Source organism: Lepus europaeus, chromosome 8, assembly GCF_033115175.1.
Source record: "Lepus europaeus isolate LE1 chromosome 8, mLepTim1.pri, whole genome shotgun sequence".
In the NCBI taxonomy this organism is placed as follows: Eukaryota; Metazoa; Chordata; class Mammalia; order Lagomorpha; family Leporidae; genus Lepus; species Lepus europaeus.
The window spans coordinates 85,312,688-85,337,567 of record NC_084834.1 but is presented as its reverse complement, the minus strand read 5'-3'; the positions used below and the strand labels follow the sequence as shown (position 1 = coordinate 85,337,567).

The 24,880-nt window shown below is 40.0% G+C and overlaps 1 protein-coding gene across 2 annotated transcripts in view; it reads left to right on the top strand.

Moving 5' to 3' along the window:
• The first annotated feature begins 3,568 nt into the window (after positions 1-3,568).
• GRID2 (glutamate ionotropic receptor delta type subunit 2) overlaps positions 3,569-24,880 on the top strand; it is a 1,547,682-nt gene continuing 1,526,370 nt past the window's right edge. For both annotated transcript variants that reach the window (XM_062199157.1, XM_062199156.1), the window contains exon 1: positions 3,569-3,656. In XM_062199157.1, the coding sequence (XP_062055141.1) occupies positions 3,569-3,656 (88 nt within the window). The remainder of the gene's footprint in view (positions 3,657-24,880) is intronic.

Genomic DNA, 24,880 nt, shown 5'->3' with positions numbered 1-24,880 from the left:
ATCTTTAACTTACACATTATAAACATTTGTATCCCTCTAAATATTATAATACAGTAATTTTCCAAAATAGTGAAAAATATAGTAAATATATTACTTAAAATGTGTTTAAACTTAAATACAAACTCTACTCTTCATGTTACTTTCAGAAACTTACAATTCAGGATTCACGGATCACTGCCACTGGCAGACGTTCTTTGTGATGTGTCACCCAGATGCATCTAAGTGTTTTAGTACAGTGGTTTGGGTACTGGCACTGTGGCACAGTGGGTAAGGCCACTACCTGCAGTGTTGGTGTCCCATATGGGTGCCAGTTCAAGTCCCAACTGCTCTGCTTCTTATCTGGCTCCCAGCAAATGCATCTGGGAAAGCGGCAAAAGATGGCCCAAATACCAACATGGGATACCCAGATGAAGCCCTGCTCCTGGCTGCTGCCTGGTCCAGCATGGGCCTGGCCTTTGTGGCCATCTGGGGAGTGAATCAGCAGATGGAAGATACTCTCTGTCTCTCTCTCTCTCTCCCTCTCTTTCTCTGTAACTCAATAAGAATTTTCTTTTTAAAAAGAACAGTGATTTGTAAGTATGACTGCACAGGACTCACCTGAGTAGTTTTAGAACAGTGCTTTACAGGCAAGGCTCCCACACTCCAAGGTTGATTACATTAGCCTAAAGTGAGCCTCGGAAAAGCTTTCCAGGTGAAAACCATTAAATTAGAGCGTTTGGAAATAATGAAAAAAATTGATACATTAAAAGTAGATTTCCAAGAAAAGATAGCATGATTATATTTAGCTTCCCCAAAGAATTAAATTTATTGTCAGAATTAGTTCAGCAAATGATTGGAGTTCCTGATTCTTCTATAGTGTTCTTTCCATGATACATGGTTATTTCACAATCTTTTTCTTGATATGCATTCTGACTCATCAGCTTTTAAAATGCCCCTGTGAATAACACTGAAGCAACCATCAAGGAAGTGCATGCATTCTTTTGGTTCATTATCTGTATCAACAAAGTATAATCTGTGAAACTGCCATCAGAACCCACGAAAAAGTAAAATGACATCAACCACACATTACTGTAATCAACGTTGAGTCTACAAATACTAAAGGTGGGGAGAGAAATGATTAAAATTGAAGGAGAAAAGCAGAATCAATGATGACTTCGTAGAAGCACTGGGGTTCCACATTCAGAAACAAGTGACGATATTCAAGTCAACAAAGGGAGTCTTGTATGAAGTGTGTACCCAATGCCATGCGAATCAGCTATGGGCCTCCTCAGGATACTGAGGATCTAATTCAGAAGTAGTCAAAGTCTAATACAAAGGGAAAATAGGCTGTGAGAGCACAGAAGGTGGATGAATTTATTTCATGTTGAGGGATAGACACCAATTCACGGGCAAAAGGAATCTGAATTAGCCTTGAGGTGGCAAGGAGAGATGCCGGGAGAATGAAAATGCCCCAGTACTGTCCCAACAGAGCTACTAACACAACTAACAGCATGGCAGTGCAGCTTTCTCTAGAATGTTCAGGAAAAACACAACATGGACAATTATTTCACAGAGGTGAGAATGTACAATTCTGTTTGCTGAAAGAATAACCCATGTAAGCAGGCTAAAGAGGGGGGGATCCGAGGGAGAATCAGAAGAAAACAGATTTGCCAAACTGGAGGTAATGGAGGGATCTGAAGGGCTGTTCGATGAGTTTAACAGGCTAGCACCTAAAAGGGCCACATTTCCAAAGGATTCCAGTTTTAACTGAAACAATACTGGAACCGTTAACAGCTGACCTTAACTAGTCACTTGATTGCGTTAACACATCTCCAGCCTGCAGGGAGGCCAGATTGATATAATATTATCAGGAGATAGGAAGTCACAGTGATCAGGAATTTGTTAAGGAATAGGCTTCCAGAAAATCCCCCCACTGGAAACTAAGAGGCTCTCATTCAGCCCTTCCTCAGCTCTTTCCATGGCAGAGCAACCGACTTGCTCATTCTGAATTTATCTGCGTGGGTTACTGAGCTAGTCAATGCAATATTTGGACCACATGTTTCATTGAAACATGCTTCTGTTTTATTGAATTATCATTTTTTTTTTTACATTCCAAGATCTGTATTCTGATGGAAGAGGATTTTCATCTATAGAAAGGATTTCAGGATCCTTTCTCTATCCTGATTACCTACAAAGTACACTGGAGGCTGAAAAAAAAAAAAAAAGAAAAAAGAAAAAAACCTCACTGTATAAAAGGTAATTAGCACATTCTCTCCTTTTTATAACTTTATAATTGAAATCTCATTAAGAGCTTTCTAGGTCTCGTTTTCCCTAAGTGACCAGGTGTCCCTAATTTGTTTTCAACTAATGTGACTAATTCCAGGCAAAAACTAGAAAAAGTCCGATACCTGTTGGAGAACAGCAAGGTTAAATAAGTGGGGTGGCTTTTTTAGGTTGCTTTTAACCTCCTCAAAGAAAAGGGGGTGGGGGGAGGCTCCAGCGTCTCTTCTCTTAAGGTCCTGCCTTTTTTCTCAGTCCCGGTTGAAGATTCCAAGGGAAATGAGAGCACTATTTTGTTTCTCCCTTGTATTGCAGATAGGGGGAGGAGGTGGTTATTAGAGAGAAGCTCTTCCTCTCTCGGTTTCCCCCTCTCCCTCCGCCTGACAGCACCGCTCTCGCGGGCTCGCTCCTTCTCCTAGGTGATCCATTTCTAGGCAACGTGGGGCTGGTGCTGAAGCTGCCAGGCTCGCTCGCTGCTTCCTGCATCCCGCCAGGCGAAAGCATCCTGCAGCCCGCGGCGGCTTCCCTCCGCCGGCCTGGCCCCGGCTGCTCGCGCCCGGCGCAACTCCCCCGCCACCGCGCCCCAGCGAACCGGCTCCCCGGGCCCGCCTCGCCACGCTCCGCTCCCCGCCTCGCGCAGGAACGGGATTTTCTCTGCATTACTATCTGCATTACCTTGAAGTTCACTTTTTCTACCCCTCTCGGAGAGGGCTCCCCCCCGTCCCCGCTGGAATCTGGCTGCTCCGCTCGGAATCTCCTAATCGCTCCTTTCCACTCCAGATTTTTGGCGGCGAAGACGAGTGATTCTCTGCGGGCCACGGGGGCGGGGGGCGGGGGGGCTTTTTGGCTGGGGGAGGGGGCGGGGAGGGGGCACATCCGGCGTGGGAGGGGGGGTGGGCTGTTGGAAGTTGCGGCGGAGCTGGGACCCGAGACCCGCGGCCCCCGCGCAGCTATGGGGATGGTCTGAGCTCCAGCCTCTCCCCCGGCCCGAAAGCAGCCAAGGCTGGATACGTTTTTACAAAGCCAAACTGCAAACAACTCTGGCGATGCCAAAATTCCCCTCCAAGTGACACGGCTTTGCGAAGGAGGCTTCTTCAGGCTGGGCGCTTTCGTTCCCCCCAGCCCTCTCCAGCGACGATCCAAAGGCTTTTGCTCTGGCAATAGGAATTTAGGAGGAAAAAAAAAGAGAGAGCTGCACTCAACTCTATCGTGACCTCAAACTCTTTGGACTGGTTTTTACAAAAAACAAAAAAACAAAAAATTCTGGAAGGAAAAACCCCGTTCTCCAAGGGAATCGGCATAGGAGGAGATGGAAGTTTTCCCCTTGCTGTTGGTTTTGTCGCTCTGGGGGTCTCGAACCTGGGACGCGGCGACTGCGGATTCGATCATTCACATCGGTAAGAAAGGGCTGGCGTCGCTCGCCCACGCCCGCGGAGCTCTCGCCCCTCGCGTGCCCCTCGGCGCCCGCGCAGCGCCCCTGCCCGCTCCCCTGCCCCACGCTCGCTCCGTGCTCGGGAGGGAGGTGCAGGCTCGAACCCGGACGCGGGCTGCTGCCTCGCGGTGGCTCCTGGAGCGGGCTGCACGCGTGGGGGTCTCGAGTTTACCTCACGGTGCGTGCAGGGGAGTGCGGGGGATTCCGAGTGTGTGGGGAGAGGAAGTTTAATTGACTCTACCTTCCATATTTTCTCCCGGATGTGCATTTGCTCCATTTAAAAAAAAAAAAAAAAAGATCTGAGGGGGAGCAGGAAAGGTGTCACCTGCGAGGCGAACGGCACTGGGGTAGGGGGCGGGGGGCGCTGCCTTCCGAGCGAACAGGTGGTTTTGCAACGTGAGGCGGCTGAGTCCGCCGCAGCCCAGGGCCACGGTGCTGGGGGGCGCCCTCAGCCGCCCTCTCCCGCCGGCTTTGCGGTGCTCGCGCCGCCACGGTGGCGGGAGGGGCTGGCGGCGGCGTGGCCCAGGACTGGGAGCCGCGCGCCTCGCCGCCTGGCCGCCTCGCTCGCTCGCTCACTCGTTCGCGCGCGCTCCCCGGGCCTGGCGCGCCGGCACACCGGGCCCCCGGGCGCTCGGCACACGCGCGCAGGCCGCTCTCCCCGGGGCCGCCTCGCCTGAAGCCCGCAGTCCGCTCCGAGTTGCCGCTGGGGCTCCGGCCGTGGCACCCCCGGGGCTTCGGGGGAGGCCGGCCGAGCCCGCTCGGGGCTGCTGGTGGCCCCACCTATTGGCCACCAGACGGTGCCGGGACCGGCCGCGGCGGGGGCGGGCGGGGGGCCGCGCGTCATTATCATGCACGGCGCTCGCGGCTTCGGGCTCCAACTCTTCTCACTTGCTAATCCGCCAGAGCTGAGCGCAGCCCGGTTCTCGCAGCCCTAGTGTGTTAATGCAACCATTTCCTGCACGGAAATTCTCATCCGTGGGCTAGCAAGCTTCGTTGGCGGGGCTGCAGCAGAGCCCCTGTTGGAGAAATTTTTTTTTTTTTTTTTTCTGGGCATGGGACTTTTGTCTGTCCACAAGGCTTGGCGTTGTGTAAATCGAAGCGACAGATGGGTCACAGCTTCTCCCCTCTCCGTCCCCTGCCCCTCCACTGCGCAGCTCCACACACACGCGCCTGGAAGGGGACCCTGCTGCAGGTGGCGGATGTGCCCTCCAAGCCGGGGGCTCCTGTGTAGTGTGCTGGCCCACAGTGGCCTGCCCCTCCGCTCCTTGGGGCTCCCTGACTCGGACTCAGAGGCTCTTTGTAAACATGTCTGCCATCTCTGGCATTCCTATCAATAGAACTGTATATGTCTCTGTGCAAGGGATAATGAGGTCAGGATTCAGAAAACCTTGCACTGGTGCCTTAAGTAAATTACGCGCTAGGAGGCTCGCCGGCTAGATCCTGTTTTGCTTGGAGGCTGGCAGTGCTTGTGGGTTGAGAACTTTTCAGGGAGAAATGATGGTCTCGTGGAGGGGTTCAGTGATGTTCTGATAGAGTTCGGAAATGAACTGTGCTTCGCTTAAAGAAATGCCATACGGTTCTGTCCTGTTGTAAATGACTGGAGTGAGCATGCAGATATGCAGTCCTCGTACTTTAATATTCATTTTATGAGGAGGGGTTTCTGACTTACACTTCTCCTTCCTCAGGAGGGGAGGCTCCTGGATAAATGCTGACTTAATTGATTACTCTGTGGTTTACACACCTACAGCTCTTGCTAGCCTTCGGCAGCTGAATACTATTTTGTAATGCAGTCTGAGTATTTGTTTCTAAATAGAAAACAACTGTTGTATTTTTTTTTTTCTTTCCATACTGTTGTTTGTTACTGTGACATGGCTTGCTTATTTATAACTAGGTTTAAAAAAAGTGTGTACAAATTACAGATTTTTTAGAAAGCTGCTTGTATGCATTAACTATGTATATCCTGCTAAAAGAAGTAGTTAGTTCTCAGAATGAATTTTACTTGAGTGCAATTTGTACATTTTAAAAAAAAATGTAACTTAGAGACTGCCTAATGGGACCATAAAATTGGCAAATTGGTTTTTCCAAAAGATTCATACCTTTTATTAACATGCTGAAGAATGTTTACTCCTAAATCCAAAACCCGATTCTTGCACATTTCAGGGGTTAAAAGCCATTCTGTGTCCACCCCCACTGTCAGCATGACATATTCAAAACTGTATATCCGTGTTAAAAATGCAAGGCACCAGGTCACATGCAGTTTACTAGGTGGCTTGGAAAAGAGAATTACATTCTCTAAGGATGTGATTACTTTTATTTAAATATTTGTGCTGATCGGACAATGTGTTAGGACAGAAGGGATGAAAGTGATGAAGCTGGAGAGGGAGCATTTCAAATGTAGAGATAGAAGGTGATACGCAGGAATGAAAGGCTTTCCCAGCCCCATGTGATGTGTTGAAGCAGAAAGTAGCTGCAATACGTAGTTCAGGAAAACTGGAAAGATAAAAAGACATTGCTCTAATAGGTTCTTTAAATATTGAATCCTTTTGGTATTCAACCAGATTATATATGTGAAAAATTCTCCTTGCTACTGTTTTTGCTTCATGCAGGTAGTTTAATAAAGTCAGTTACATATTTTAAGCTCATATGGTTTATTAAATCCATTAGTTCTCTACAAGGATGGGATATATTATAATGATCAACCCATTATGATAGAAATGAAAATGTGTTTCAGTCAAAAACTGTATAGTATTACAACAGTGTTGAGTTTCTGTTAAATCATATTGAAGATACTTGCTTAGTACCTCGGCACACAGGTACATGCAAGTAGAATATTTAGGAATGAATAACCTCTAGTGGGCCCCAATAAAAGAATCTTTTGACATATAAAGAGTATGCAATTTTGAATTATGCTTCTACTTTGAGCCTGTGCATTGATTGAGTAATTTCATCAGACCCACATTACTTGATTGCTTAGAAGTTTCCTAATGATCTGCATGCTGTAGGAAGAACCAAAAAGTCGTGAGTGGAATGGCAATGATATTGTGTTTTATGAGGCTATTCAGAAATCGCTCTGATTTATGTAGCTAGAAAGCTCCAAAGTCTTTGAGATTAGCCACGCTGACTGCTGTTTTCTTCATACATCAGTCGTCCCACACTCTTTACTCCCTAAACACAACAGGAGTTTAGAGCCCTGCTTTAATTAAGCAAGGATTAGGTGGCATTTCCAGTCAACTGCACAGTTTGTGTTTTACCTCATATCTAATATAGAAGATCTCATGTTTTAACAGTTTAATACATGCTCATTTCCTTATCTGGTTGCTGTGCCCACAGAACTGATCTGTAAATTAGCTGTCCTCAGTTATGTATCTCTACAAGGGAGCACTCAAATACTATACCTACTCATAGATTACACACGCCACTAGCACACTTTGGTTGTTATCAGTCATAGTAAAATGCCTTATGTCAACAGAGTAGTAAAGAAGCATTTATTCATGATTTTCTCATAAGCAGATGATACTTATCCTCTGAGATCCTAATCGTCAGCTATGACATTATGTTTCAGACGCCTGAGACAATTCACAAAATTTTTTCATCCTGACTCTGTGAAACTTAAAGCACAAAGTAGAAAGAATGTGTCGACGCATTACAAAGAGTAATAGCAGGTCAATTTAAAGCGTGTTTTAAAGACTTCTGTGCTGAGAAATATTTTATCAAATACAAATACAAACACTTCTGGGAGATGCAGTATCTCTTAGACCAAAATGCTGTTTTTTTCAACTCCTTACATGACTTGCATTGGTTAATGATAGCCCCTGGGGCTCTTCAAGGGCTTTGCACTTGTTAAGATGTATCAATTATTTATTACCCCAAATGTAGTTCTGGATAACTGATATGTAAACTTTTCAAAAGTACTAGTACACGCACATTGCTATTATTCTTCTCTGTATCATTAATATAGATATTTGAAGCACAATTCAGGTGTGCATTAAGTTAGACAATCTTGTATTAATCAAGGATATCAACTATGACATGACTAATAAGCCATTACACTAAGGACCTTTACTTTCTGTTCCAAGTGAAATGTACACACACTAAATATCTACCATAAATTTTAATTCAAATGTGAATAAGAATTGAGGTGATTCAGTTTTGATGTATCCAAAAATGAAAATCAGTTGAAATGTTTAGGCACAGTGGAAGATCCTTTTCATTCAATTCTGATTGCTAAAGCAAATATTATCATACTGTAATCTTATCTTAAAGGGATATTATAATTTTAAGAGCATACTTTTAAATCTAGTTTTCTTTTTTCTTTCAAATGCATATATTACTTTATTTTTGGAAGTAATGTATTCATATTTCTATTGGATCATCATTTCCTAGTATATACAACATATTGGTGAGCAGCAAAGTCTAGAGAGTTATTATATATGTAATGTTTATTAGAAAATACATTTATGGCCTATAAAGATATCTTTGCCATTAGGGGTCACTACATTCTGAGGTCTTTGTTCCTTCGTAGTCCTCTTTGAAAGCCACGTGAAATATATTTTTTTAAGTTCTCAGAAAAAAAGATGCTACTTATTGAGGTTTGTAATTCATTAAGATATAGGTTTTTATTTTCAAACCAGGAAAGTGAATATAATCCTTTTCTCTTATTCTTGTAAGAATTAATTTTAGACCATGTCAACACCTGATAAATTCCAGCTAGATTAGAGTGCTACACCCAGCAATATAAATGTTTTTTCACAAACTTAAAATACAACAGCAATATATTTTTTTAAAAAAAGATTTTATTTATTTACTTGAGAAGTAGGGTTACAGACAGGGAGAGGGAGAGACAAAGAGAAAGGCCTTCCTTTTGCTGGTTCACTGACCCAAATGGGCACAATGGCCAGAATTGTGCCGATTTGAAGCCAGGAGCCAGGAGCTTCTTCTGGGTCCCCCATGCACATGCAGAGGCCCAAGCACTTGGGCCATCTTCTGCTTTCCCAGGCCATAGCGGAGAGAGGGCAGCCTGAACTTGAACCAGGGCCCTTATGGGATGCTGGCACCACAGGCGGAGGATTAACCTGTGCCACAGCACTGGCCTCAGCAATATATTCATATAGTAATATTTATTCTCTGTGAAAAAAACAAAACAAAAACTAAGACACTAGGAAGAAGATCATTATGCTTAATAGTGCTCATGCAAACAGACATTAGTGAATAAAGTTGTTTGGTTAAGTAGTTTCTAACTGCAGTAAGTCTGCAAATTATGGAATGCCTGAGGTTCCAAAATGATTGATGTTTGGGACATGAAACATAAACAGCTTTGGAAGAAAATGTACATCGACACAAAGCTATATCTAAAAATAATGTCGACCATGGAATTTTGTGAATGATCACATGTTCTCTGATAGTTTTTGCCTGATTAATTTTAAGTTTTAGGGATTATGTCTAGCCTCTGCTGACCTACAACCACTACCACCAATACCAGAACCATGGGCTTGTTGGCCGTATAAACCAATGTCTGTTCTCATTTAGTGATTTCTATGTTACTTTAATTATTTTGAAGAAGCACTCTTCTTCTAGCATCTAATTTTAACAATAAGGAAAATATAGGTAGAATTTCAGTCTGATAACTTTGAAAGTTGGAAAGATCCCACATTCAGTGCAACCTTAAATAATTATTTGCCTTCTGTTAGGCCTCTACCAATATTAATTAATTGGAATAATGTTATTAAAATTCAAAGTACAATTAAATGATCTGGGATGTATAAGGGATGGAGAAAAATACTGAAATTATTTTGTAATTGATTGATAGGGATGTCTGAAGATTCTGGTCATGTAATTAGTTTAATATTTGGCTGTAGACAGATTTCTGATGAGTTGAAAACAGAATTTCAGAATATAATAGCATGTATGCTAGATTATAATATAGAAGTTTGGAGACTAAATCTGAATTTTATAAGTAGTTATCTGAGCAATATTAGAAAGTGATGGAATTTCCTTAGTTCACATATTTTCAACCCTAACACAAGTTTCAGACTAATTTTCATTTAGTTTAAGATTTTCTGAGGGGCCGAGGCTGTGGCATAGCGGGTGAAGCTGCCACCTGCAGTGCCAGCATCCCATATGGGCACTGGTTCGAATCCCAGCTGCTCCGCTTCCGATCTGCCTCTCTGCTATGGCCTGGGCAAGCAGTAGAAGAATGCCCAAGTCCTGGCCCCCTGCACCAACGTGGGAGACCCGGAGGAAGATCCTGGCTCCTGGCTTCCAATTGGTTTGGCTCTTATCGTTGCGGCCATTTGGGGAGTGAACCAGCAGAAGGAAGACTTCTCTCTCTGCCTTTCCTTCTCTTTCTGTGTAACTCTGCCTTTAAAATAAACAATCTTTTAAAAAGAGATTTTATGAACTACAATGAAGAAGCTTTCCAATATTTGAGGAATATGAGAAATATCAAATTTGGAGATGAGATTCATTCAAGTGGCTCGTTATATTTACAAGATAATTTAGAAAGAATTATAAAAATCAGAATATCAGAGAAACTTATATCTGTTATATTAAGGACCCCTTAGAATGAAGCTGATTTTTGGTTGAAACAAAAATTATGCATAATATCTTTGATCATCATGTACTCTAAATAACCTCAGTATCAAATTGTGAGAACTGGGTTTATCTGTTTCCAGTTTTAGATTGTTTATGTTTTGTCTAGTATTAATACTAAGGTATTATGCATGGTGACTCATTACACAGCATAAAACTAGTCCCCAATAAGGCTAACTAAAGAGATGAGAAATCTCATGTTCTCATTAATCTTTGGACTTTACAAACTAGAAGCACACAGGGAATGTTAGCATATGCTTGACACCACTCAACACGTATAGAGTGTGAGATAAACAACCAATTCATAGTTCTTCATTGTGTTGGACTCTTGCTGCAGGTTGTGTTGCTTTTCCTCTATTATTGTCCATCAGGTGGTAGTTGATGTGATGCTGAGGCTGGGTTGGCCCACTGAAAGCCCCTAAGTAGAGAGAAGTCCAGGGGTGAGCACCTAACTAACCTAAGCACCGACTCTTGCCCACATGTTAATAATTCTTAAATCACTTGTTAGTCCAGTCCTGAAATAACAAATATATTTATCCAGGGGAAACACACACACACAAGCATTTAAATAGATAATAGCAATTCTCATGCTTTTCATACTAAAATAGTATTTTTAAAATGTTGCTTCATTGCTTTGAGTACCCCAATTGTCTTTTGTAATCTTAAATAATAAGGTATTTGCTTCTGTATCAAGATCATTACAATTTTAGGAGTTAAGATTCATGAATCTACAAGGCAATACAGGTATTGTTATTGACATGCAGTATGTGTGTCAACTGGAAAAGTATTCTTTCACTCAGCAAATACTTATTCTAAATCTACTCTCTATGGCTTTAAGTGCCTAGAATCATATATTGAGCAAGCAAGCTGTGTACGTTTTCATGGAGGAGACAACTAGGTAAACATAGATGACATGATGTAAGGTGATCATAAAAGCTATGAAGAAAAGTAGGGAAATGGTGGGTAATAAAGTATGTTGTTCTCACTAGGGTAGGCTCTTCCGACCTCTCTGAGGAGGTGATCCCTCATGAAAAGGGTTGATTCAAAGACAGGGATTGAGCTATGTGGATGTCTGATGAAGGGTTTCATGTAGGGGGTATAGCAAGGGCAATGACCATGAAACAAGACACAAAAGAGTGCACCTCATTTGCTTAAGGACCATCTTGAAAGCCAGTTTGGCTGTAGTTTAGTGAGAAAAGCAGGAAATGGAAAGAAATGAGGTCTGAGAGGCAATTAGGGCAGATCCTGTAGGGACTTACAGGTCATAGTAAGGTATTTAGATCTTCTAGGTGTATATGGGCCAAGATCAAGGACAGGATAATAAGTAGTTTGTGTTTTAGAAAAATAACTTTCTCTGGGTGGAAAAATGAACCAGAAATATAATTTGGCAGTTATGAATTAGACTGAGTTGGTAACTGAACTGGGAGTGCAATTGTCAGACTGTGTAAATAATTTGAGTATAGAAGAAAAGGATTTTATATGGAATATTCAGAAGAGAGAAATCCAGAGGAAGTAAAGATGCTTCCAAGGTGTTTTACCCAAGCCAAACCAATTGGAAGCCAGGAGCCAGGATCTTCCTCCGGGTCTCTCACGTTGGTGCAGGGGGCCAAGGACTTGGGCCATCTTCTACTGCTTGCCCAGGCCATAGCAGAGAGGCAGATCAGAAGCGGAGCAGCTGGGATTTGAACCAGTGCCCATATGGGATGCCGGCACTGCAGGTGGCAGCTTTACCCGCTATGCCACAGCCTCGGCCCCTCATAAAATCTTAAACTAAACTAAATTAACTCTCACTGGGAATATGGGAAAGTGAGCAAGTTTTAGGTAGAAATCAAAATTGCATTTGTTGAATTCTATATACTTCTATTAGATAACAAATTTGAGAATTTAAATTGGTAGTTGATTACATGAATGTAATTTTGGGATGAGTTTGGGAGTTGGGCTCACTGTTTTCAGTAAATGCAGTCTACAAGTTTACCATTGTAAATACAGTCTTACACTGAATTGAAGAAGCAAGAGAAGAGCTCCAAGTGTAGGCATTGGGACATTCCAAAATTTAGAATTCAGAAAGAGGAAGAGGATCTATGAACAGAGAATGATGAGTGGCCTGTGAGAAGGAAAACCAGGACATGTGGTGTTCTGGAGGAAACACGAGTGAAGTATTTCTAGGAAGAGAAAGCAAGGAGCTCTGTCACATAGTTCCATATGAACAATGAGCCCAGACCACTGCATTTGAAAATGTTGACAAGGATGACTGACAGCAGTGCTTTTAGTGCATTGCAGATGACAAACTGCTGACTGGAGAGGATTCAAAGCTGTAATAGGACATGAGGAATTCCATGCGTTTTGCCATAAGGGAGAAAGAGAGCTGAAGAAATGAAGAAAACGGGGATTTCTTTTTAAATATTGTAGTTGGGATACACGTGGTAATTCTTAAAAACTTCATCCATGGAAGAATTATAGGTAATAGGATTTCAAATAAATCCTTTTTTTTCCTTCAATCTTACCTGATTTCCAAGTTTGGGATAGGAAGTGTTCAAACAGCAAGGAGAGTGTTTTTTAAAGCTTGGATCAAGTAGTACTGGGGCACAGACACTGTAATTGGGCTGAGAAAGCAGGTTAGATGTCCCTTCTGAATCAAACTCTTATTAGTTCTTCATTTTTGTTTCATTTGGTTTCCCAGATTACTATGCAAATTTAGAAGAAATTTCTTACCTGAAACGATGAGTGGATTACATTTTGATTATTGCTATACCTTTAAAAATAAAATATTTAGTTTTTGATAGAGTATAGAATCACATAAAATCCTCTTTGTGTAATAGACATATTTGAGCTGATTATGGGTTTTATTCCACATCAATATTGTTATGCAGTTGATTTGTTTAAAATCATTATTGTACAAAGCAATGTATATCATTGCAGCATAGAAGTTAAATAAATAAAAGAAATTTATTTAATATTTATTTTCACTGGTACTTGTAAATATTTCCTTTGGATCTTTCACTTATAACTGACAGATCTTCAATCATAGGTGAAAATAGGGAAAGGAACTGTTCTAAATTTTCAAATATCAAAATTTGGCATTTTGAAAGTAAATCTTAGTTATTTCATTGGTATATTAAAAATTCACAAATTGTATAAATTTTATCTTTTGCACTGAAGATAAGAATAGCTGCATTAAAATAAGAATACAGAATTATGTTTTCCCTGTTTCATTATTTACACTGCTGTCTTTTCTCTAGAAGTATTTATCATTTGGAAACAATGTCATATGGATATTGTATGGTCGTTTCTGCTTGATTACATCTTTTAGTCGATGTGTGAACATGTAATACATGAATAGAGAGAGGATAGGATCTTGTGGTTCAGGAACAGCAATGATTGACAAAATATACTATGTTAAGGTTGGAGCCTAAGAACACAATTAATATACCACAGAAGAGCAAGATATTTTCAACTTACTAGCCCTTAACTTCTTGGAATGGTGAAGTGCAGTCATTTGAAAGAACCCTCAGTAAATTTAAATCCAAATTTCAGAATGAGCATCTAAAAGTGGTTGAAATGCTTAGTGTACTTAGCATGAATGTCATTCCAATGTAAGGTTCCATCAACAATGGAGTATTTATTTATTTATTTATTTATAATACAGTTTAAGTGGACTTCTTATCTTAAACGCCAAAGACCAGGTACTATTTTGGAGCTGAAGTAGGGTGAGAGAACTGTTCTGTTTATTTTGTTGCAGGTAGTGTAAGGTGAATTGAGATCTAGAAGACTGATTCTTCTTTCTGATAATCTGTGCAATCTGACAATGTACAAAATTATATTAGTGATATAGCAGCAATTGCTATGTTGCTGGGTAGAGTCCAGATGTATTCTTTGCTGCTTTTCTGAAAGGAAAATAAGAAATCATTGAATTTTCTTTTACATTTACCAAGAATTCTCAGTATTGCCCAAGGAGGCATGACTTGTATGAGAATCATTTTGCATTTATTTTAACAAAATTGATTTTCAACTTTTTAAAAAATATATTTAGGTTGGCATCACGGCTCACTTGGCTAATTCTCCGCCTGCGGTGCCGGCACCCCGGGGTTCTAGTCCCGGTTGGGGCGCCAGATTTTCTGTCCGGGTTGCTCCTCTTCCAGTCCAGCTCTCTGCTGTGGCCCAGGAAGGCAGTGGAGGATGGCCCAAGTGCTTGGGCCCTGCACCCGTATGCGAGACCAGAAGGAAGCTCCTGGCTTTGGATTGGTGCAGTACACCGGCCGTGGCGGCCATTTGGGGGGTGAACCAACAGAAAGGAACTTTTCTCTCTGTCTCTCTGTCTAACTCTGTCAAAAAATATATATATATATTTAAATTCCTCACTTTCCATGAATTTTTTTCAAACTAGATTGCTTTGCCTTTCAAATAAATAAGTCAGATTGCAAGGGAGAGAGACAGAGCAAGCTTCCCTCCACTGGTTTTCCTCCCCAGGGAGTGCAACAGGCAGAGGTAAGACAAGCCAAAGCCATGAAGTTTATCTTGGCCTCCCACATGCGGGACAGGAACCCAAGCACTTGAGCCATTATCTGATGTCCTGCTAGGTTCCTTAGCAGGAAGCAAGATTGGACTTGAACTGGCATTCTCATGAGAGATACCTTTTCAAAAGCAGCGACTTAACCCCCTGTACAACTCCAGCCTGTTCATTTTTTTTTTTTTAAACACTTCATTCACGAGAGTCATGCATCACACATCGACTTCAGTGGGTTTGTATTTTATTTGCTGTGATGAGGTAATGGTGAGGTTTGGACATTCCATATCATTCATCACTTTCAGGTTGTGAAATTGTAGTCTGCATCGTCATATTCCATTTGTAGAACATGTATATTTAGGGTTTCATGGAAATTAGAACGTGAAATTTGGGGAGTCAACAAATGTTTATTCAGGCATGTTATGTGCTCAGTGGAACCCCAAAATGCTTAAAAACACAATGAAATTTAAACTTTTAGAACGTTCAGGTTTATCTGTCATCTGAGAAAATGTTGTAATGTTAGAAAGCTGACGGTAGGACATTCAGCAGTTCACGACTCCAGTCATCCCTGGATGTCTGTGTCCTACAATGGCGCTAAAGAGTGTAATATTTCAGTCATGCCATCCGTGTGGCATTTATTGAAGCCTGAAGGTGCCATAAAGCAAACATGTATTTCAGAAAAAAACTTATAAATAGATGAGGAGGTTATCCCGTACAGATGGTCTTCATCTATAATAGAAATCTCTTTCCTCAGGTTCCTGACAGTTAATCATTCACCTTATTGTAACTATAGGCTACAAAGTCAATACAATCTCGCCAAAGTCAGAGCTCAGGGAGACGATCTAGCATTTGCCTCTTTTCCTCTTTTTTATTTTTTTAATAGATGTCAGTTGTTTTGACGCTAAGTCGGGTAAGGGAGGGGGAGGCTTTAAGAGCTACTGTTTCTGTAATTGATAAAATAAATAAGGTCTTTCTAAATTTAATGCCGTAGATCCGATAGTTCACTAAAGATGATCTCTTGAATATGGGAAACGTAAGTTACATTTCCTTATTTGCCTTACTTTTGAAATTAACAGTACACAGCTCTTTCATATTACTAATCTGTATTTTGTATGTACAAAAAAATCAATGAAAATAGCAGTTTTATACTGTAGCAAACAAAAGGAGAGAACTTACCCTGCAGCAAAAGTAAAGTAAAACGAGATTCCTTCACAAGTGACATAAGTGTTTTTGGAAAGCATATTTATATCAACTTGTAATTCCGCAGGTGTCTTTGAGTTGGGATAAACATTGAAAATAACAGATAGTTCAAACACTAACTGGCCAGTTCTGATGTTTTTCGCCACAAGAGTGCTTGTTGTGGTTGATAAACAGTTACTAAATGGCAAAACTGGCTGCTCTGATGCTTGCTTTTTATTTTTCCTGTCCACCCCTCAGTGGCAATGCTAATGAGCAGTGAAATGGCCAAAAGCAAGGGAAGAAGGAGCAAAGGGTTTCAGATAATCTGTAAACCGGAAAATCAGCCCCTGAATGCTCATATGCACAGGCTTGCTGAGGAGAAAAATATTTTATTTTCTCAAAATATTGCCCAGATACTGAGGAAGCGTTTTCTCTTGGCTGCTGAACTCCTGAAGTATGTGAAGCTTTGAGACCCACAAAGAGGAATAGGCTGAGTGGCAGGCACTGGAAACACAACGCAGCATCTTATGACTAGGACAAGAGTGCCCTACAGGGGAGATGCTGCTGACAGCCAGGGCCCCAGGGATTCGCCCAGGTCCCCATGTGATGCCTATGGTGATTGTTTTACTGGGGAAAAAAATACAGATTTTATCAATACTTCTTAAACGCTTTAAGTAACTATGTATAAACTGTTGGATTGACATTCCTATCAATACATATTAGGTACCGAGAATTCACGTTGTATATTCCCAGTTAGCCTCCAGCTCATGCTTGCTGATAGATCATGAAGAAGAATTTTTAATTGCCCTTTTCAAAAAGAACTGTGAAACACGTAGCAAAGATAAATGTAAAAATCTGGCTGGTGACTAATTAGTGGGAAGAAAGAGAATAGGGGAAAGTGGTGTGATCAAGGGGAGGTCCCCGACTTCAACATCCCTGATCCTGTTTTACTTGTAAGCCGCCGGCTGGCCGTTTCATGGGTGTTGATTGTATTTCTACCCTGCTCTCACCCCTTTAAATAAATGAAGGTATGGCTGCTGTTGCTGTGGCACTAGTTTAGGTCCGCTAGTTTAGGTCAGTTTTACCTTGGCTGGGGAATGAGTTCTTTCTTTTAGGTCTTTGTACCACACAGAGTGACTCAGTCTTCAACCCTCTTTAGAGGGAACAGGGGTGCCTACAATATGGCAGGATCATAAAATGGGGCGTCAGAGAACAATTCCTAAGTCTCTGTTCAAGCGTGGTGATCCTTGTGACGGATTCAACAAGCAGAATTTTTCCTCTGTCTTTTTAGGAGTGTGTCTTTGAATCTTTGTTTCCCTTTTGGTATAGGTAGGGGAAACTCTTAGATGATTGTATGAGAGAGAAGAGGGAAAAAATTACAGGAAGACCAGACAGTTCGATCTTGAGAGAAGTATTTTAGAATGTTTCCTGTTTTGATTGTTTCATAATGCACATTTGAAACGTATAATGTATATATATTTATTTTGTCATTATACTAACACCTGCCATCTTCCCCTTGGGAAGGAAAGCTGTTCTGTCATTTGGTAAATACTTATAAATATGGCTTCACTGAATAATACCATATATATAATAAAACCATGACAATATACCTCTCTTTCCACACATTATAGCCATTGTCATGAATCTCTAACTCTGTGGTATTAATATCTCTGAAAAAAAAGTATCTATGTGTGTATTTATATATGTATGTATATTATTTATGCATATGTACATATATATGTATATATATATAATGACTACATTTGAGCTGAATGTGGCAGAATGTTAAAAAAATATAAGCCATCCCCAAAAGATAATGTTTTCTTTGATTTGTCGCAACTAACATATAGAGTACAAGAAAATGTATGAGTGAAATTGACATCTTGAGATTTGATTATTGTTTATAAGCCTTGTCTATGTTCCCAAGGAACAGTGGTTTTTCCACTTACTACTTGTTGAGTTCTTTATTTAGTGAGTGATAAGTTTGTGATTATAAAGTAAATTGAGTGTATGTCATCACAGACATTTAAAGAAAAATAGGGAAGGAGGAAGGAGAGTGGGAAATATGTTCTTAAAACTGTAGGTATGAAATACATGAAATCTATTCCCATCATATAAATAAGTGAATAAATTATAAAATGATGGAAAAAAGTATGAACAATTCTTTACAAAGTATCCTTGGAGACACTCCTAAGATGTGAGTGACTTTTTAGTTGATATCATTCTTGGTTTCTAGTCATTGAGAATGAGTTTAATCTAACTAATTGTCCTTTCAATATTTTAATAGTAAGTACACTTCAGTTCATTATGAACTAAGATATTACATACTGCAATGATGAGCAGAAAAAGAGCTTTTTGCACCCAATGAGTTTCATGAGGTGAACCTTCAAACTACTAAGTACCTACGTTTGCTGTATGACCTAGAAGCTGCCCCTTGAGAAAATAATTACCTTTCATTTTTATTCCTATTTAGATTGTATCTCTTGCACTTCCTTGCCTAGACAAAGTAGAGAAAAATAATACTAGCATGCAAAAGGGAGACCTGTTTTGGGGAAGTTAGAAATGATATTTTATTTGTTTTAATTTCACAGAACTAGTACAGTAACTAGGAGACCACAGATAGTTATAAACTATCAACTTCAGAGGTAGAAGCCCTTGTGTGCTTTCAAAGCCTTTGTTTCTAAATTTTAGCTGGGAATAATAACAATACCTCCCACCTTGGCTTGGTTATCATGTGGAAAAAAAAAACATTGTAAATAAACATGCTTATTAAACTCTAAAATATGTTGTAAATATGAGATGACATATTAGTGTGCTGCCTCTGTGTTTCTAATTTTCAAGTATCTTGACACAATCCTGAAGGATCAGAACCCAATGCCAATGTTTCCATTGCCTTTATACTTTTAAAGTAGTTTCATAAGTTGTAACTACCCAGCCTCTCACTTCATGGGAATCAATTACACTAATGTAATTTGGAATGAAAAAATATGTTTAAAATTTAGTTGACTTTGGTTAAAGTCATGGAGTTAGAAAATAATATAGCTACACAAGGAAGTGGTAAATAATTCCAGTTGGAAGTAAATATACAGTTAAAGTGGGGACATGGAAAGAGAGAAGGTTCGATGTTAAGAAGTTCCCTGTGGGATCCACTGGCAATTCTCCAGCTATGTCAGGGAAGAGACTTGGGCTTTATGAGAACTTTGTAGTGTCAGTGTGATCCCAGTTAGGAGAGTGAGCAAGCTTCCATCATCTTGTTCACTCCTCAAATGGATGCAAGGATTGGGGCCAAAGCCAGGAACCTAGAGCTCTACCCGGGTCTCCAACATGGGTGGCATGTGCCAAAGTACTTGGGCCATCCTCTGTTGCCTACCCAAGTGAATTAGCAGGGAGCTGAATTGGAAGAAGAGCAGTGGGACTGGAACCTGTGCTCATATGTGATGCTGTTGTCGCAGATGACAGATTAACCCACCACACCACAAAACTGGCCCTTCAGTCTGTTTTTAGTTTGTAAAATATTATGATATTTATATCTAATTTGGTAAAAACACTAAGTATAAAATTATTAGAACTGAGTTTTACCATCTCATTATTTTGTGTTCTTAATGAATTGGTAATTGTGACAGCCACAGATGGGAAGTTGAGTCCTTTAATGGGGAGGAGTGCCTTCATCATGTCATAGTCTTGCTATTAAGCTGTTGTTGATTCAGAGTAGTTTAACAGATATGAACCTTCAAATCAGTGCAGGGTAACTTGAATGAAGTGAGTCTTATCAAAACTGTGATAATTGGTAAGCTTAAAGAGCTCTAACTAAATATTTTTGTTTTGTAAAGACAGAGAGGTGTAGAGTAGAATAAAAAATAATCACTGGATTTGGTGGCTTGATTATAGGTTCAAGCCTTGCCCTGGTTACTTTGCTAATTTGTGGCTGTGAATCAAAGCCTCAAATTTACTTGCTCCTCTGTCTTCTCTTTCATCAATTGTAAGCACAAATCGTAATACAATTAAAACATGGACTTGTGGACTCTGCCAAATTCAACATTCACACTTCAGGAGATTGAAGTTCTGAAATAAATGTACTTCTAATAAGGGCCATGGGCTGTGCAGTAGGAAGTGCAGACCCAGGTTGAGATCTGATTGAGTTGCCTATTTATCTGCTTTCCCAGTAATATTAATTCAGTTTTACAACCATGGTTTTTCTGCAACATATAAATCAAAATTAAAACTCTGCATTGAACTACCTGAATTTAAGGTTAACTGTTGCTTTGAAGATGATTCATTCTAAATTTTTATGAAATTCATGGCTAACATGCTATGTGATCTCATTGATTCTAATAGTTGACTATGCCTTAATGTTCACACCCTTTTGTTAGGTTGGTTTGAAATAGGATGATCTCATAATTTAATGTACAAACCAGATTCTTTTGAGAGTGAAAGATGTGTTAAGATTACTGCTGGAGTGAAAGAAGCAAACTGAGACTGGGTGAAGGAAAAGGGGAACAAGGCAGCACCCTGATTTCAAAGTCCTAATCCCTGACAAGTGATTATCTTTGAGTTTGGGCCAGACTTTGAGCTCCCCTAAGTGAATTCTCTATTAATAGCCAGTGATTCTGTCTTAGCAACTGGTTGTTTTTTCTTCTCATACAGGTCTTTTAGGGGGATTGAAGAAATGGACCTAGATTTTTTTGTTTGTTTGGCTTTATTTTGAATTATTCAGAGAGCCTTTTCTTTTCTTCACAGGTGACGGAAAAGAGAAAACATAGCTAAGAGTAAGTTGACTCCTATAGACAAATATAGTTAGCTGTTTTTCTTTCAATCGGAAAATGGGGTCTGTAATGGTTCCTTTTATTATTTTCTGCTCATTCTCTCTATCTGCTCTTTGACCACAGTGCCCAGCAGAGCTGATTGGATATTGGCAATTGCATCAGTTTACACATAACCTAAGATGTTGTGTCTCCGGAGCTAAAGTTCTGCTATTCCAAGTGCAGTGTGCTGTTTTAAAGAGATATAAAGAACGTTTATAGAGCAGACTTAAAATTGCTTTAGTTTGAGTCATGAATGGAGAAACATCTGGTATCTAACAGTTTGGACAATTTTTATTCCAGAAATATATAAAGTAGTAATAATTCTAAATAAGAGGAGAGCCCTAATAGTCGACAGTCCATCGATGAATGGTGATTTGTCTTATACAATAAGTATAATGTAATGTTTTGTGACTGCAGATTACTTGTGTGCGCTTATTCAGCCTCTACAAACCTCTTTCTGAAGTGTATTCTTTTTATTTTTATTTTTTAATTTGACAAGTAGGGTTATAGACAGTGAGAGAGAGAGACAGAAAAGTCTTCCTTCCATTGGTTCACTCCCTAAATGGCCGCTACGGCCTGTGCTGCGCTGATACAAAGCCAGGAGCCAGGAGCTGCTTCCGGGTCTCGCATGCGGGTGCAGGGGCCAAAGCACTTGGGCCATCCTCTATTGCCTTCCCGGGCCACAGCAGAGAGCTGGACTGGAAGAGGAGCAACCAGGACTAGGACCCAGTGCCCATATAGGATGCCAGCACTGCAGGCGGAGGATTAACCAATTGAGCCACGGTGCTGGCCCCCTCTGAAGTGTATTCTTTCCAGTTTGATGTACAAGTTACTAAATTCTTTCAACTTTCCTTGTCCTTCTTCCTGTTCCCAGTTTGGCTTTGCCTGCAGAAATGATCATGTGGTCACCTGCATTGGTCTCTTATACTCTTGGACTTTTGCTGGGTTAGTTCATGGATACCCTACTCCTGTACTTCTGATGCCCTTTTTCTCTGGATTTGAGAGCATCTTTCCCATAGTGTGCTCCAGAGAAGATAGCAGCCTTTCTCCCATTTTGTCAGTGGTAGTTTGTAGTTGTTGGCCGACCCTGCTCCTTAGATCACCTTGCGTGTAGAAATATGTGAATATGGACTTTGGGAGTTGGCAGAAATACTAAAAGTTGTCTATAGGGCCCTCCTATGGTTCATGAGAAAATTGATAGATTAAGTGAATTGAATGCTGCATAGATAGGACCTTTTGAGTAGCATCATTTTTACTAAATAAAGTAGTTATGGTCACATAATCAAAATAGCATTAACATGAGATATTGCCCAGGAGATAGAAATAGCTCAATTATACAGAAATGGATGATTGTTTTCGTTAACATAGGATCCATTTTACATGTGCTCCACTATACTTCTTTAGAGTACTATGATTCTTTTGAAGCATACTAAATATAATGTTAGAGGTGGGAAATTATCTCAAGTTTTGGAGAACTATCTGATCCTACATGCTGCTGGGGTAGTATAGTTTTCATCTTTTAGGCTTCTCTCAGGTTTAAAAAACAACAGAAATCCAAACTGTTCTTCTTTTATCCTCATGTTTGTCATTATTATTTCATTACATATTAAAAATCTTGGCTTAACAACTGTTAATTCATGGAAATGAAAATCATGGATTGCATCACATGCATCTATGTTTAAATGTCTTTTTCCCAATTTTTAGTACTTACAAACAGTTTATTTCAACTTTCTCATACATAATGTTCCCCTGGGTAAAAGTATAGATTATATAACCACTATATAGATAAAACAGTCTTTAGAAGGCTGAACAGTTACTGGGACAGAGTGTGTTTTCACTCAACATCACTTTGCCATTCTCTCTCTTTCTGGCCTTCCTCCAAAACATCATAAATATAATTGGTTTATTTAAATAATTGTACAGTTTATTTCTGTCTATTTTGCATACATTAGCCAAATATCTTGAGGCTAGAGTTAATTGATTTTTTTAATTATGTCAAGTGAAGAGGAAAACTGCCTATGACTATATAGATTATTTGTATTCTCATTTTCAAAGTAAAACAGAGATTTGCTATTCTTTGTGGCCAATATATATATATATATATATATATATATATATATATATATATATATATAAATATAAAAGAACTTTATGTTCTTTTAAAAAACCTCTTGTTTTGATTCAGAAAAAAAGTGTCTAGTTAGTTATAAACTTACCATCTTTCTGCTATATGCACTCAGTATTCTGATTTCTCATGTCCATACCACAAAAACCAATTGCTTACTTAACTTTCAATTTAATATTATAATTATCACTTACATCTTCAGGTCTACTTTTCTAAAGTTCCTAATACATACTATACTGAAATATCTACTCCTCTTTTTTAAAAACAAAACAAAACAAAACATTTATTTGAAAGGCAGAGCTAGAGAGAAAGATGGTGAGAGAGAGGTCCTCCATCTGCTAGATCCCTCTCCAGATGGCCACAGTGATCAGAACTGAGCTGATTCAAAGTCAGGAATCAGGAGCCTTGAGCCTTTTCCAGGTCTCCCACGTGGGCTCAGGGGCCCAAGAATTTGGGCCGTTCTCTGCTGCTTTCCCAGGCACATTAATAGGGAGTTGGATCGGAAGTGGAGCGCATATAGGATGCCGGTACTGCAGGTTGGGGCTTTAATCTGTCTGCTGTGCCCCAGTGCTGTCCCCCAAAATGTCTACTCCTTTTTCATGTTTGTGCCAGAAAATTCTATGGGGAAAAGTATATTTTGATGAAAAACATAAAGAGAGAAGTTACAGTAATTTGGTAAGCATTTAATTCTCTGGGCAGATTCACACACCAGTTGTGATTTACTAATTGCCTATTTTTTTAAGTTAAACTAGACTTGTCCTCCCAGATTAAGCTATTAATGTGATTTTAATCAACAGAGCTAGCTCCTCAGGTTTATAACTGATTAAAAGGTCAGTAAATTGTTGGACTATTTGAAGGCAAATCAGTACAATTTGTATAGAATCCCAAATGTAATGTCCACAATTTAATTTTAATTTAAAGATGCTTTCATTAAAAAGTCTTTTATTGTATATTTGAACTGTTATTAAAAAGAAAATACAGCTAAACTGTTTCCATAGCTTAGAAATGTATCATTGAACTAATTTGCTCACTTAGGGTTCAACTGTCATCAATGTATTAAGTTGATCCTTAATCCTACTTTATCTCTCTTTGAACATGTCCAGAGGGATTCTATAGAAGAGAACAAAAGGATGTAGTGAAAACAACTAAACCCTTTCTCTGCAATGAGAATGACATATAACTTGTTATTCATAAAAAAACAATAATTAGAGTAACATTTATTATGCACTAACAATATGCCAATTGTTGTTGCAAGGACTTTCTAGGCATTAGCTCATAACACTATAATGATAATCCTAACAATACTGGTGATATGACCATTCCCATTATGTTATTGAGATAAAGGAAGATTAACATGGCTATTGCTACATAATCTCCCAACTTCAGTCAGCCACAGAAGATAAACACTTGTACTTAGTTCTTCCCGTATTAACTGTTTCAATGGGATAATTTTCCTGGATTTGTGTCTTCTCCATGCAACCTAGGCTTCTCCATGTAACCTCCGTTACCTTGCCAAGAAAAAGCCATATTCTCTCTTTGGGGCATTCTCTGACTTCCTGGTAATTGTGATCCAGGGCATCTCATGCTATTTCTACTACATTGCTCCATTATAATATTACTGAAGACTTGTATTTGATTTTTATCAACTTCAAAACAAGTGTGAAATGTTTTTTTAAAGATTTATTTATTTTATTTGCAAGTCAGAATTACAGAGAAGGGGAGGCAAAAACAGAGAGAAAGAGGTCTTCCTTTATCTGGTTTACTCCCCAAATGGCCACAATTGCCAGGGCTGGGCAAGGCCAAAACCAGGAGCCAGGAGTTCTTCTAGATCTCCTCCAATGGCTGCAAAGATTCAAGGACATGGCCATCTTCTGCTGCTTTCCCAGGTTCATTAGTAGGGAGCTGGATCATTAAGTGGAGTGAACGAGATTCCAACTGGCACCCATATGGGATGCTGGCATGGCAAGTAGCGGCTTTACCTGCTGCACTAC